The following is a 14,091-nucleotide window of genomic DNA, read 5'->3' as shown; positions in this document are numbered from 1 at the left end:
GGTACTGGCAACAGAACAACAAATATGCCGTGACTCTTGGCATGTATTAAAATCTTTGAATGATATCACTTTCCAACCGGATTTAAAGTTTTTAACCGCAGATGTTAAAGACTTATATACTGCAATCCCTCAAGATCTGGGTGTAGAATGGGTAAGGGAGTTTTTATTAACTAAACACTTATCAGGCACTAGTATAGATCTTATAATCAGCCTTCTTGAGATTGTTTTGAATAACAATTTCTTTATGTTTAAGAAACAGATCTTTTTACAGAAAATGCGTTTTGGAATAGCGAATGGGCTCCCCAGCCTTTTTTTGAAAAAAAAAATTTTTATAGAACTTCAAAAACACAGCCAGGAAACGTCACCAGCAATTCAAATAATAATCCTTTATTAGAAACTATCACCACACGTAAAAACAAGCGCTTTCGCTCGGTAAAATACCAAGCTTTTTCAAGTTGTTCTTACAATCAAGCAGTCTGTATTATATACAGAAGTAAAGAGCCACGTGGTTCATTTAAATTAACTTAATTAGTTCAATTAAGTAATTCAATTAGAAGTCACAAAAAACAATTCCTACTAAAAAGTATTAAGAGTCGTATGTAAAACTATAAATATGTTTAAAAATGTATTGGACCCAATCTGTCTAAAATTAAGTATCCAATAAGTGCTTATATAAACACTAATATGTCCTGCTTGAATTCTTAAACAAGCATCCAGAAATGGTTACAGTTTGTCCCTCTAACATTAAAAGGTGTGTGCATACAAGCAACCATAACTAGAATGATACTGCTAATTCGCGAAGTTATAAAAAATTAAAAATATATTCAATAAACCTGATATTTAGTAAATATACAAGTCTAAAAAAGTCAAAATAGTACAAATGTTATATTAAAATCTTTGTAAAATCATTTGATCAATAAGTGTAAATAATGAATAACAATAAACAATCATAAAAAGAATATTAGAAAAAATAATAAATGAAAAAATGAATGAAGAAATCGCCACTTAGCCCAGCAGAACTAAACGATTAAATAAATAAATATGTGTATAGATATGTTACACTGTGAAAAGTGCTTATGGATTTGTGTTAATGATGTTATTTCCTAGTTAGGACCAAGTATATAATACAGACTGCTTGATTGTAAGAACAACTTGAAAAAGCTTGTTATTTTACCGAGCGAAAGTGCTTGTTTTTACGTGTGGTGATAGTCTCTAATAAAGGATTATTATTTGAATTGCTGGTGACGTTTCCTGGCTGTGTTTTCGAAGTTCTTGGTTTCGTTTCATTTTTTGGAATATATGTTTCAAGAAAGAGGTTACCCATCAGATTTATTGTCAAAAATTAGTGACAAAATATTGAAAGGATGGGGTGCCAAATACAAATCCTTGTTAGAGTTGGAAGTTTCAGGTAGTCTGTGTGTCTGTGTATCAAGCGAAACAACATAACCAGTTCAAATGTCTTTTCCAACTCAATGGTGATTCCTTTTGGTTGTTACTCAAAAGAAATCAAAAATATTATAGTAAAAAAAAAAAAATCAGAGTATGTTGGGGGGGGAGCACTGAGATTCTCACAATTTAAGGTGAAACCACTCATTTTGTGTTTAAGACTAGGAGGAATATAAAGTACCTATTGGAACATCCCAGAACCAACGTTTCTAATTACAATAAGAGGGGCACTAGGTGTTCTGGTGCAAGTAATCAGTGAAGATATATTTTAGAGCAGTCTAAAGTTACTTTGGGATCACCCCCTATTGAGATTGTTTTGAGTGATGGTAATTGTGCCACCAAAGGGTTAGTTTACCTTGCTATCTGTGTTGATGTAGTAACTTTTACACGGGAAAAACTGAGAGGCAATTCCATAAGAGGATATGTGAAAACACCCAAGCAATAGGTGAAGGCAACATTAATAACTCCTTTTATAAATACACACTTAATTGGCTTTCTTTTACCAAATTCCCATTTGGCATTCTAGAAATAATTCCTAAATGCCCAAAAGGAAGTGTATGGGAAACTGAAATTGAAAAAAGAGAATTAATCTGGTAGCATAGATTAATTGCTGCATTTAAAACGGGGTTAAATGAGTACACCTCAATAACACCTATTTTAAAAATTAGGGCAGCTGACTTATAATTCATTAATTAACCCAAAAGCTATTTAGAAAGTTTTTTCCAATCTTTTTATTGCATAATTGTGTTTATATTTTTAATGAGAGAACACCTATACATTTTTTAAAATGAATGTTTTTACTATGTATAAAACGATAAGACTGTAATGAGATTTTAGAGTTTGTTTCTTTAATGCGTAATTATTTTGCATCACGTGACCATTTAAATACAATATAAAAAGGTTTTGTGTGATTAATTTAATGGTTCTGATTAAGTCCCATGCTTGAAGGGACGAAAGTGCTCAATTGTTATCAGATGTTTTTATCATGGCTTTAAAATGCATTAATTTCGAAATTATTCATTGGTAGTGTTTTTATTTCAATAACTGGTTTGTTTTTCTTATGGACTTGTACTGGAATGCTGGGTTAACACTACATGAGACTTTGGTGTGTTTTAGTTGTGCTTCAATTTGGCTGCATGGACACATGCTGTGGAATTATCAACTTAAAAATTGTCCTGGAAGAAGTAACTGACACTAGAAAAACATTGACCAGAATATTTCAACTCTGCTTATGCAACAGCCTCATATGTGTGAAGACTAGGTTTTGCCAGCATAAAATATATGTCCCATACATGAAGCAAATCTCTAATGGGAATTGTTAACAGTAACCCTCAGAAAGCCTTTATACACCAAGCAAGGTCCAATGAGATGGCATCTTGTCCAAAACGAAAGTCAGGAATAGCTAAGTGAACTTTTTTGGGAGGAATAACTGAAATCTGCATCACAACTGTCTAAAGGATTCTCCAAAACCTGTTGCACTGTGGCCTAAAAAAGTATCTAAATGTCATGGTGGGTTCCAAACATTAAGTCTTTTATCCTTGCAGAGTTTTCAATAGATGGTCTCTGAGAATGAAAGGGCAGAAACTGGTAGGTTAGAGAAGACTTGCTGACTTGAATTGTTATTATAACTGGAGTAATCAAACTCTCAGCTTGAATGCTTGGAGGTCTAGATAAAGGTATCCCAGAAAGAAGTGGAAGCAGCAGGTCAAGTGCTTCTTCCCTCAGGTCAGGAGGCACAGAATTACAGAGTTTGGCTAGGTAACTCCGAATACAAACAATTCTCAGAAATAACTACTGGATTTCATTACTTCAGCAAGGTTTTATTTGGGGATCTTAAACCATTTTTTTTGGTAATATAAACATAAGGATCATACCTTCTTTACATCAGACATGTATCACAGCATGATAATGCAAAATGTTTAGAAAAATATATTGATCTACACGTGCATTGGTATCTCTCAATACAAAGCAAAGGCTATCCTAACAACCTGATCTTGTCTAATGTTTGCACAGGCTTGCTGTTGCTAGTTTTTGTAAATGCATTTATTTGGTATGTAATGTTGGTTTTATACTTCTTTCAATAAACACGTATTAATCTATGGATAGTTATGGCTAGATTTTTCAGTTCTGTAATAAGTTGCTTTAACAAGTACTGAAGAAAATTTATGGCAGTCCAAACACTAGGCAAATTAAAGTAAACCGGAAAGAAAAGCAGCTGAGAATAATCATGCTGATTTAAAACACTCCACAGTATTATATGATTACAATTATAACTAAACTCAGTATTTAGTATACTCATATCACCGCTAAATAATACTGCACTTTTATTCCTAAGCACATTTTTATATTGATTTTTGTCCTATCTGCATCAAAGTAAAGAATTCTTTAATCTATGCCTTATCTTTCCTCTTTTTTTCAGAAGTATGCTTATTAATTCTGTTGGCTTTATCTGACAGAACTCTTGTTTCAAACTTCAGATCAGTCTTAAACTGTTTTCCTGTAGAGTTCTATGTGCAGTGTTCACTGTTTTTCTTAACTGAGCTTCTCCAAATCCATACACTGTGTTCCAAATGAGATCCCACCTGCAGCCTATAAAAAATGACCATCACCTCCTGGTTGTACAAGCTATTTATTAATTTTCTCAGTGGTACTATCACACTAACTGTTTGTCTTTAGACCAGTCCACCTACTGGTGTCATTCTTTGCTTGGTTAATGTCATAACAACATCACCTCCACTTTGTTCTGAGCTCAAGGTTTCTACAACCCTTTGTTCATCTGTTGCACTTATCAGTAAGAAGGCCCTTGCACAGCAACTGTATCTATTTGCTGAGATTTCACAATTTTCTGTCAATGATTATCTACTTTAACAAAGGTCTGTAGCACAAAGCACTGTTTCCAGTGTGGAAAGATCAAGACGCTTTCTATAAAAATGTCATGGCACTGCTGATCGATGATACATCCCCCCTCCCCAATTTGTGCAGCTTTTACCTTTATAATGCTAGGGTTCAAATATACCTTAAGGAAGATACCTGTGTTTCCTTTTGCTCTCCTCTCCGCCTTTGCAATTCTGTAAGTTTGCAATAATTATTCTCTCTTTATTAACTAATGCTTACTAGCCCAAACACCAGTGTGTAGACTGATAAAGATACTTTGGTCACATGACATACAAGTAGAGGCTGTGGGAACCAAACCTGATCTGCAGGGTACAAATAAATCTTACAGTAATTCCTGTCCCCAACTACTTTTAAGATGCTGTGATCTTGTAAAAAAGACAATGTTGATCCACAGAATGTTTCTGCCTCCCTAATGGGATTAGGATAGAAATCACCCTTCACTCATCAGAGTTGGTAAGGTGCCATTTGTAAAGGGAAATCATCTCCTTTTTTAATTTTTCATGGTCAAGAAACAATTTTTAAACAATAATTTATATTTCACTGTATAAACATTTTGTGATAAATATTAATGTAATAAAAGATATAAATATATATATATATATATATATATATATATAAATATATCTCAAATAACTACTAATCTAATAACAAATATGGCATCCATTAGGTGTACACACTACACTGCATGACTTAAAATAACTCTGTGTTCTTATAAAACGCTCTTGCTTTGTACAATAGAGCTCAGCCTAAGAAAGGGTGGCTTTACCTATGGATGGGAATGTTATCTAGCTTTTTGAGCCTTGCTTCTATTCCACCTTCACAATGACATGGAAGAAAATGCAATCTGTTTCTATCGGCAGTCCTTTACTCCCTCAGTGCTGGATATATATTGGGCTTTCACTTGTAGCTACAAGTTATAGATGCTGTGCCAACATTCTTCTAATCTGTAATGCAAATTCCTTCTGTACTAGTAGGGCTAATGAACAACATTGTGTGCAGACATACACACATTAATATTTAAAAAAAAAAAAATATATATATATATATATATATATATATATATATATATATATATATATACATTTATATATATATATATATATATATACACACATATCACACACACACACACACACACACACACACACACACACACACACACACACTAAATCTGTCCCCTTACCAAATCCTTACCCTAACCTTAACACACACACACTTGCAAAAACACACATACTTTGGAAACAACCCACTTATCTGTTTTGAGAAACCAATTATCTGACCAAACATATGTTTGATAAACAGAATGTTTGAACAAACAACCTTGCACTTCCAGCTGTCGATCAGAACGCCGACTGACCAAACACACAGAATATATATATATATATATAGATATATACATACACATGCATTGGATGCATGCGTGCCTGCATCACATACCCACTTATTATATATTACTTCAGTGACTTTTGTTTCAGCAAAGGACTGTTTCAATGACAGTTAACTATCCCAAGGATGTGTGATCTCAGAGAAGGATCTGCTGAACACACAGGTACAGGGGCACAACCCCCCCAGAGTGGTAGTGTGGGGAACTTGGACCCATTTTACCCAGGGATCTAGACTTCATGTTTTACTGATTTTTTTTTTTTTTTTTTTTTTTTTTTGAGTTTTCACAGAAAATGTCTCCCACTGAAATGTGAGTCAGATTGGCACTATAAATGTATGTGACATTAATACTAAGACCCTACTCCTGATGACACTTACCCTTGAAACAACAAATACTACCACACAAAACTAAGTACCTTGTACTGGCTACAGGGATGATCATACAAATGTTGAAACATCAATATGTATGTGTGGAGGGAATTTCCCCATACAAGCAAACAAAACAAAAAAACAAACCCTGCACCCTCACGCCCGTTAATTATATATACCAACAGCAAGATTGCGCAGTACAGGAGAAAGGGCATAATCCCCAAAGTAACTGAGTTGCATTTTTTTTCAATATTTTGAATTTTTTGTGTTTCAGTCTGATATTTTGCTATTTTTTTTTTTTGATAATTCAATGTTATGAAGTACATCCATATATATAAGTATGTGTGTTTACATGCACATACAGTACATTTACTATAGGATTACTTAAAAAAAAAACTAAAAAGAACTTGGCTATTACAAAAATCAACTAAACTGCAACTGCTAAACTATTAAATAATCTACCCAGTTCCCATCCAAAATTTATTACAGGAAAGCTTCTCTATACAAAAGGTATTGTTAAACTCTGATTAATCTAGTATGGACATATTTTTATAGAGTTCCATGTAATGCCACCCCTGCAACTTACTCTTCGTAATTTTACTGCTTGGGACATCGTAAACAATACTATTACTGTAACAGCATAAGTGGCATTACTATGATATAGGTTCATAGGTAAGTACTAGGCTAGCTTCCACTGAGGGACATTTAACTCATAGATAAGTACTAGGCTTGCTTCCACTGAGGGACATTTAACTCTAGCCAGTTTCCCTTTTTGTGCTCAAATTAACTTATCCTATTTGGTCAGAGATTGGGCTTGCTCATCCTATGGTTGATAATTATATATTAGCCCTAATGAGAATAACTGGGATCATACCATAGATAATTTGAGGGGCCTATGCATGGGATAATGCAATTAGGAGCTGCCTTTTGTCCAATAGTAGTACAGTGGGCAGTCCTGGGGTAACACTTCTCTTTCCCATCCATAGATCCAAGATGGACTTGAATATGGACAGGAATGAACTTTGTTTTATGTGGCTTGGGAGTCTGTTCCAGAGCAGCAGTATCCTCAGTGAGACATCCCTCAACCCTCCAACCTGTTCTGTTAATGTTGAAGAAGAGGTTTAGATCCCTAGAGTGAGAATTTCTGATGCCATTTGACTTGATGATATGCAGTAAATCCATCAGTATTGGGTTAAAGGGTGCCTTGTATGCCAGACACAGGTCACCTATTAGCAGTGTGCAAGATACCGAGTATAGTGACAGGGCTTTGAGTCAGTCCATGTAGGACATGTTATTTAGGTCTTGTATCCATTTAGAGAGGTATCTCTGTGAGTTTTCAGATGTTGCATGTGTCTGGACAGATACATGCCAAAGGGGGCATTATATTTAATGTTTGGCCTAATGAGGCCTGAGTAAGGGGGCAATGACATCACTAGACCTAGACACAATATTTTTGTTTATAAGCTGTGCAATATAGAAGGACTTTCTTACAACAATGGATAAATGTTGGTCAAAAGTTGTCACTCTCCACATATTTCCCAAACCCCGAAAAACTGGGTCAACTTTTAGGGTCCTATTGTTAATGTGACAGTTCCGTGGGATAGATGATGTCTCAAAGTATACAGTAATACATTTCTGGCATTGAGTTTCAATCCATGATTTTGGCACCAGTTTTTTATTTAGGACAAACCTTCTTGCAGGATAGCCAAGTCATTTGGGGATTCAATGGCTGCTTCTAGCTTGTAGTCATCTGGAAATTTAGTCAGTCAGAGCCCTTTGGTGTTAGCTTTTACTTCAGAAAACTAGATGCCAAACAGGAGAGATCCCAGCACAAAACTCTGGGAGATTCCACTGATAACTGAGCTCTTTGTAGATATAATTTACCCTATTTTAACTTCTTCCATCATATCTGTGAATTGGATGACAATCCAGTAGGTGACAAAGGAGTTTATTTAGCTTTTCTACTATTTGTATAAAAACCTTTGGCCAGGTTGAGTTATGTGGCTTGTACCATTTTGCCTTCATCCGCTGTTTGGTAATCTTTTTAAAAAAAATCTACCAGGTTGATTTAGCATGACCTGCACTTGACAAATTCAAATCGAAACGGATCTAGTGTTTGGAGGTTCCCTATGTCCTGACTGATTAATTCAATGGCAAGTCTTTCCATGGCTTTGCAGATGAGGCTGGTCCGACCTATGGATCTCTAACTGCCTGGGTCTGTGGAAGGTGCTCCCTTATGCAGGGGAATGACTGTAGCTGTTCTCCATTCAATTGGTACAAAATCTGCATGGAGGCTGAGATTGAACAGTGTTGTTGGGGTGTGGCTAAATCGAGCTTCATGCTATTTAAAATGCATCCACATATCTTGTCAGAACCATCAATGTAGTATTTTTATCTTTTGATAGCACTTTTAGGACTTGGTCTTGTTTGAAAGCTGGAGGCAAGCCAGTTTCAGGTATATCTTGATGGGCAGACACAGGGAGAGGAGTAAAGTTAGAGCTACATTTATCAGCCAGTAAGTTCACTATTTCTTCAGCCTCAGTGTAGTAACATTGTTCACAATCATCTCAGTGTATTGCAGTGTTGTGCTTTTGAGATTACGAACATAACTAAAAAATGCCTTCTGATTGTCTTTGGTTTGACTAACTATTTTAGCCTCAAACTTGGCTTTGGTGGATTTTATTAAGCTCCTGAGTTGTTTGACTATTTCACTGAAAAAAGTTCTAACATTTTGGGCATTTCTCTTCTTACTTTTGGTCAAAATAATTTTTCTTTTATTATAAAGCTTAATATATTATGTTTCCGTCATGTGGGTTTCTTTCTGGGGTTTGCCCTGCACTTGTTCCTGTGGGGTACAACAACTATATACATGCCAGTATACTGTGGGGGTGTACAATTCTGCTTATTCAGTGGAGTTAACTGGGTTTGGTGGGAATTTAAAGTTTGCCAATACATCACTTAAGAGTAGGTAGTTTGTCTTAAGGAAATTTCTAAAGATACCTTGGAAGAAAGGGTCCGCCGGTTTCAATTTTGTTTCGAAAGAGACTGCTTTATGGTCAGACATAACAAGTGATGAAGATATACAAAGGATGGTGCAAGATGCTCCCATATTAGTAAGGACAAGATCAGGATGCTATTCTCCCTAGTGGGTACTCGGACTAATTTTTCTAGGGCATTTGTATTGACAAGGTCCAAGAATCGCTGTCATTATTCCCCAGGGGTGGTATAAGTTTCCCAGTCGATAGTTGGATAGTTTAGATCACCTAAGAAAATGGTACTTGGTTTAATACTGAGTGATTCTAGTTCATGCATATCGGTATTGTGCTTTTCTTGTGTCACAGAGGGAGTTCTATAGCTAGCTAAAATATGGTACCAGACCTTTCTAATAGTTATTTGGACAAGAAGAAGCTCTAGTGCATTGTGCTTTTCTACCAACCCTGATGTAAGTCTCTTCCAGATGTAGATTGATACACCTCCACCTGTTTTCCTCTCCTGTGTAGTAGCTGATCTAAACGTGTGGAAGGAATTATGTCCCTGCACAGCTGGAGTGCTAAACCATGTCTCAGTCACTACACAGATGGCAATGTCCTCCAGACTGAGAAGGCCTTGTAGGGAGCAGAGTTTCTTGTTTGTATCTATAATGAATGGTCACTAATTTCATTCACTGTTGTATCATCATGCCATCACTGATTATGCAATCCACTGTGACATCACTATTACTTAACTGCTCGAGGCTTACAGTGCTGAAGGCCAGGTAAAAAGTATTACAGTTTTTATCAGGGTATAATTTCATAAACTAGACATATTCCTACTGGCTATAATAGTTTTTAAGTAACATCTAAAAACAAAAACTACTTTGACTATATACAACGTATTTGCAGATAAGTGTAAAATGTTTAAATAGAAATGAAAAAGAGCAAAGAAAATGCTTTTCTGTATATTCTGATTGATTTTTAATTACCCATTTGCAAACATCCGCATAATCTTCCTTTTGATGCGGAGCCTGCCCTACTGCTTTTTAAGAATTAAATACTGCACACATGGGCTCATTAAAGGCACTGAATTTATTAAAGGAAAATGCTTTCCAAATGAATACATAACATTATTATTTACTTAGTCTTACCATTCAAAAAAGAACACATATATAATACTGTTATTACAACAGAAACAAGTGTTGAAGATGATCAAACCTTTAAAACCATGTTATCATTAAATAAGTGAAGATCAGTCAAACAGAAAAAAATGCTCTATTGTTGAACATGCCTGTTTTAATTTTATGCAGTAGATCAGTTCTTAGTAAGAAAATGTGGGAGGGACACCTGACAGTGGATATAAAATGTTAAACATATGCATAACTGATAATACATACCTCATTAAAGTGCATGTTGATATACTCTTTGGCCTTCTGACTGAGCTCACAGCATCCGATTTGTTCAGCAAAGCTGGAAATCCCAATTACGTTACTAGGGTCCAAGTGTTTGACCAAAAAATCACAACAGATCTTGGATACATCTTCCACTTGATACATCATTGCTGCCAAAAGGACATGTAACACACACTTCTGGCCAACCGTTACTCGTGATGTATATGCAAAGTCTACGATTGTCTGTATTACCCTTGGACAGACATCTTGGATCGTGATCTCTGGGGCATGACATTCCTTAAATTCATTTGTAAACATTGCTTTGAAATAAGAGCTGCATGAGGCAAGAACTATTTTATGAACAAAAAAGTCTTCTTCTTGGTCCTTGTATTTCACATGAATTTTTATGTCACATAGCTGTTTATTCCTCCTAAATTCATCCATTGTTTCAAAAGCCCTGACTGTGTGGTTCTCAACAGTATAATCCAGGTAGCCATAACCTTTCATTGAAGGAATTGCTATAGTTGAAAAATTTGCAGCACCGGCTATTTTTTTCTTTCTCGGACAAATCATTCTTGTGTTTTGTTTGGAAACAGACTTGGAGGAGACAGTTCCGCCAGGATTTGTTACACCCCCACTACTTTCTTTGATTTGCCATACTGTCTCTACTGTTTTGCTTTATAACTGTTAAAGGCCTCACTTATGTGGGGAACTCACTTTCAGTAACAGCATTTTAACATCGAATCTGTGATGTTTATGTAAAGCAAGGAGCTTTGATGGACAGGAACAGTGCAAATGCATGTTAGACTATTTCTGCAAAATCGTGGCCCGCTAGATTGTGATTAGAGTCCACATTACACTTTTTAATGCTGGAGGTCATGTCCATGTTAGACTACATTGTTTCACTGCACATAAAAAGAAGAAGAATACATTTCTTTAGTTACCGTTTCAACTACCATACAATACTACTGCGATTATACTATTCTATGAAATGTGACTTCAGCAGAATTTAAATTAGGATTGTAAAACATGTTTATCTTTAACTTTCACACATTTTACATGCTATCACATTCTCAAAAAGTGAATAAATAGGAAACATACAGTATGAAAAACCCTGCATTCTCAAAGATTAACAAACATTTTATTCTTTGAACAAAATGCCACTGCCCAAATATCGATTTTAAAACTGAAAAATGCTTTGTAGAACAGATAAGGTAATGCAATATATCATCTCCTGCATAAGGTAAAGCTTTCCAACTTCCTATCTTTAAATTGTTTCTTTTTCATAACTCTTACATTATGTCACTGGAAAACACTGCTAATACAGAAATAATGCATAACAACTACTTACGTTTTCTACTGCAAATATTTCGAGCATTGGGCTGATGGTAGTACTTTAACTGTAGACTAAAAAGAAGATGTTGCATTACTACCTTTTCTTATGATCTGCCAATAATATCTTAGACATTCATGGAAACAACCTGTCTGTAATGCATTACTGAGATTACATGGGTATTATCCATTCAAGCTAACAGTCATAGATGCACACAGACACACATATGTGCATTTATCCTATCAAGGGGCACAGATAAAAGTGTGTGATGAAAATGTTTAACCTGAGTTGGAGTACAGTAATTTTGGTTTATTCATTCTCTCTGCATCATCAAACATATTTCACTATTCTACTTGCCTGCATCATCAGTTATTGTAACTAAGCAGCAGTCTACAAAAGAAAAGAAATTACACACAATACAGTCTACAAAAGAAAAAAAATTACACACAATAAACACACACAACAACACCTACAAAAAGCAAACCCCTAGAAAAAATAATCAACAAAACTAAGAGAAAGGCTGCATACTGATACAGTTATCAGCACTACTGCCTCATAACACCTGGCACCCTAGTTCAGTTCAGTTCTCAAATGGAGTACCTTCTTTGTGGATTTTGCACGTCCTCTCTATATCTGTGTTGATTTTCACTGACTATACCGGTTTCTCCAATATTCCAAAGATGCGCTCTGTATGAATTGATTTTTCTCTAAACTGCCCACAAATGTATATTTGATATGTGAATGAGTGTGTGTGCATGTCCTGCAACGGGCTGGCACTCTCTTTAAGATTACTTTCTCCACCTTGCACCAAACGAGTGCTGGGATAGACTTTGGTGCTCCGATAACCCCAGACTGGATTAAACAAGCAATTAGGTTGAATAAATAAAAAGGAACCTAATACACGATGAAAGAAAATAAGAACTGCAGCCAGATCAGAAAATGACATTACTTGCAAAACAAAACCAAAGTTACCATCCCAACTAAATAAAATTAAAGGAAATACAGCACATAACTAAGCTGTATAGCCAATATAATATAATCATCACTACACTTACAAAATGTTAGAACAAATCCAAAAAAAAAAAAAACATTTGAAAAGGAGTGCAAGAAACTCAAAAATTGGAATATACATTTTACCCATAAATCGGACCATTCATCAAAATTGCATAACATATTGAAACTGACATCCAGTAGATTTTGCAATTACAGCAGGCCATTGAACATAATGGGAAGCAGTACTTCAAACAAACAAAAAAAATAATACAGAAAAAAAAGAGGAATATATGAGGGGATCAGCATCATGCAATAAATTGAAAAAAATTGTTATATGAAGATGAATGTACCCTTTGCCACGTGTAATGAAAGCATAGACTACATGATGCTTCATTCATCATGCAACAGACCCCCCCCCCCCGATTTTACATATCAAAAGTGGGGGGAAGGGGGAAGAGTCCACCACACATAACTACCATACACCTCGTCAAAACACAAAAATATGAAAATCATCTGATCAAAGCTCAAACCACCAAAAATGAATAAATTCAACCTTCACAGGAAAAAAAAAAGATTTTGCAGGCAACAAGTTTCCTCTGCACCCACTACACACTTGTTACCTTACATATGCTAGCTATGAGCAGGGCCGGTGTTAGCATTTTGGGGGCCCCCAGCAAGTGTCATGCTGGGGGCCCTACCTAGGAGGGTGTAAGGTGTGGCCATGCCCCCTTCCCTTTACTTCAATCCTCAAAGTTTTCTAGAAAACCAAATTGCCCTGAGGGGCAGATTACAATATCAAGCATGGTCTGAAACTGTTTCAAAGCTCATACCCCCAACTACCAACCTCTCATCACATAAGAATAAGGGTCTATATTACGTGATAGAACAGTGAAATGTTCGAACATGTAATAATCTACCCCAAAATGTCAAACTGTCGGAATGTCGAACGGTTCAATGGAGATCTCCGTACAGTGTGGACATGGAAGTTTTCCATTGTCTGCACTGTAATGCGATCTTGGGAGTTGGTATATTTAAGTAGAGGGGGTGTGGGGGGGCGCAGCCCCCCATGTGAGGGGTGCAGGGGGGCTTGCCCCCTTTCTTAGAGCATTTTTATGGTTTGTTTGGGAGATCATAGAATAGTGGACAAAGGGAAAGTTCCCAATCTCTACTGTAGACTTCATCAAGTCTTAAGACAAAAGCATTGAATAAGGGGACTCTACACTAATCTCGGATTAATGTCTACAATACTTTTGTAGTGGCTGATTTAAGCATATATATGTATATATATATATATATATATATATATATA

General features: G+C 35.8%; 1 protein-coding gene across 2 annotated transcripts in view; it reads right to left on the bottom strand.

The window, feature by feature from the left end:
- The window catches only part of LOC122787239 (kelch-like ECH-associated protein 1A), a 231,614-nt gene that overhangs the window by 169,323 nt on the left and 48,200 nt on the right, over positions 1–14,091 (bottom strand). The window contains exons 2-3 of one of the 2 annotated variants that reach the window (XM_044053840.1): positions 11,808–11,863; positions 10,463–11,361 (exon numbers count right to left, since the gene is read on the bottom strand). In XM_044053840.1, the coding sequence (XP_043909775.1) occupies positions 10,463–11,029 (567 nt within the window). In that variant the 5' untranslated portion in view covers positions 11,030–11,361; positions 11,808–11,863. The remainder of the gene's footprint in view (positions 1–10,462; positions 11,362–11,807; positions 11,864–14,091) is intronic. The other variant, XM_044053841.1, reaches the window with a different exon arrangement.

The sequence above is a fragment of the Protopterus annectens genome, chromosome 13.part0 (genome assembly GCF_019279795.1).
Source record: "Protopterus annectens isolate FY-2018-M chromosome 13.part0, PAN1.0, whole genome shotgun sequence".
NCBI lineage: Eukaryota > Metazoa > Chordata > Ceratodontiformes > Protopteridae > Protopterus > Protopterus annectens.
This window is presented reverse-complemented; position numbering and strand designations above follow the sequence as displayed.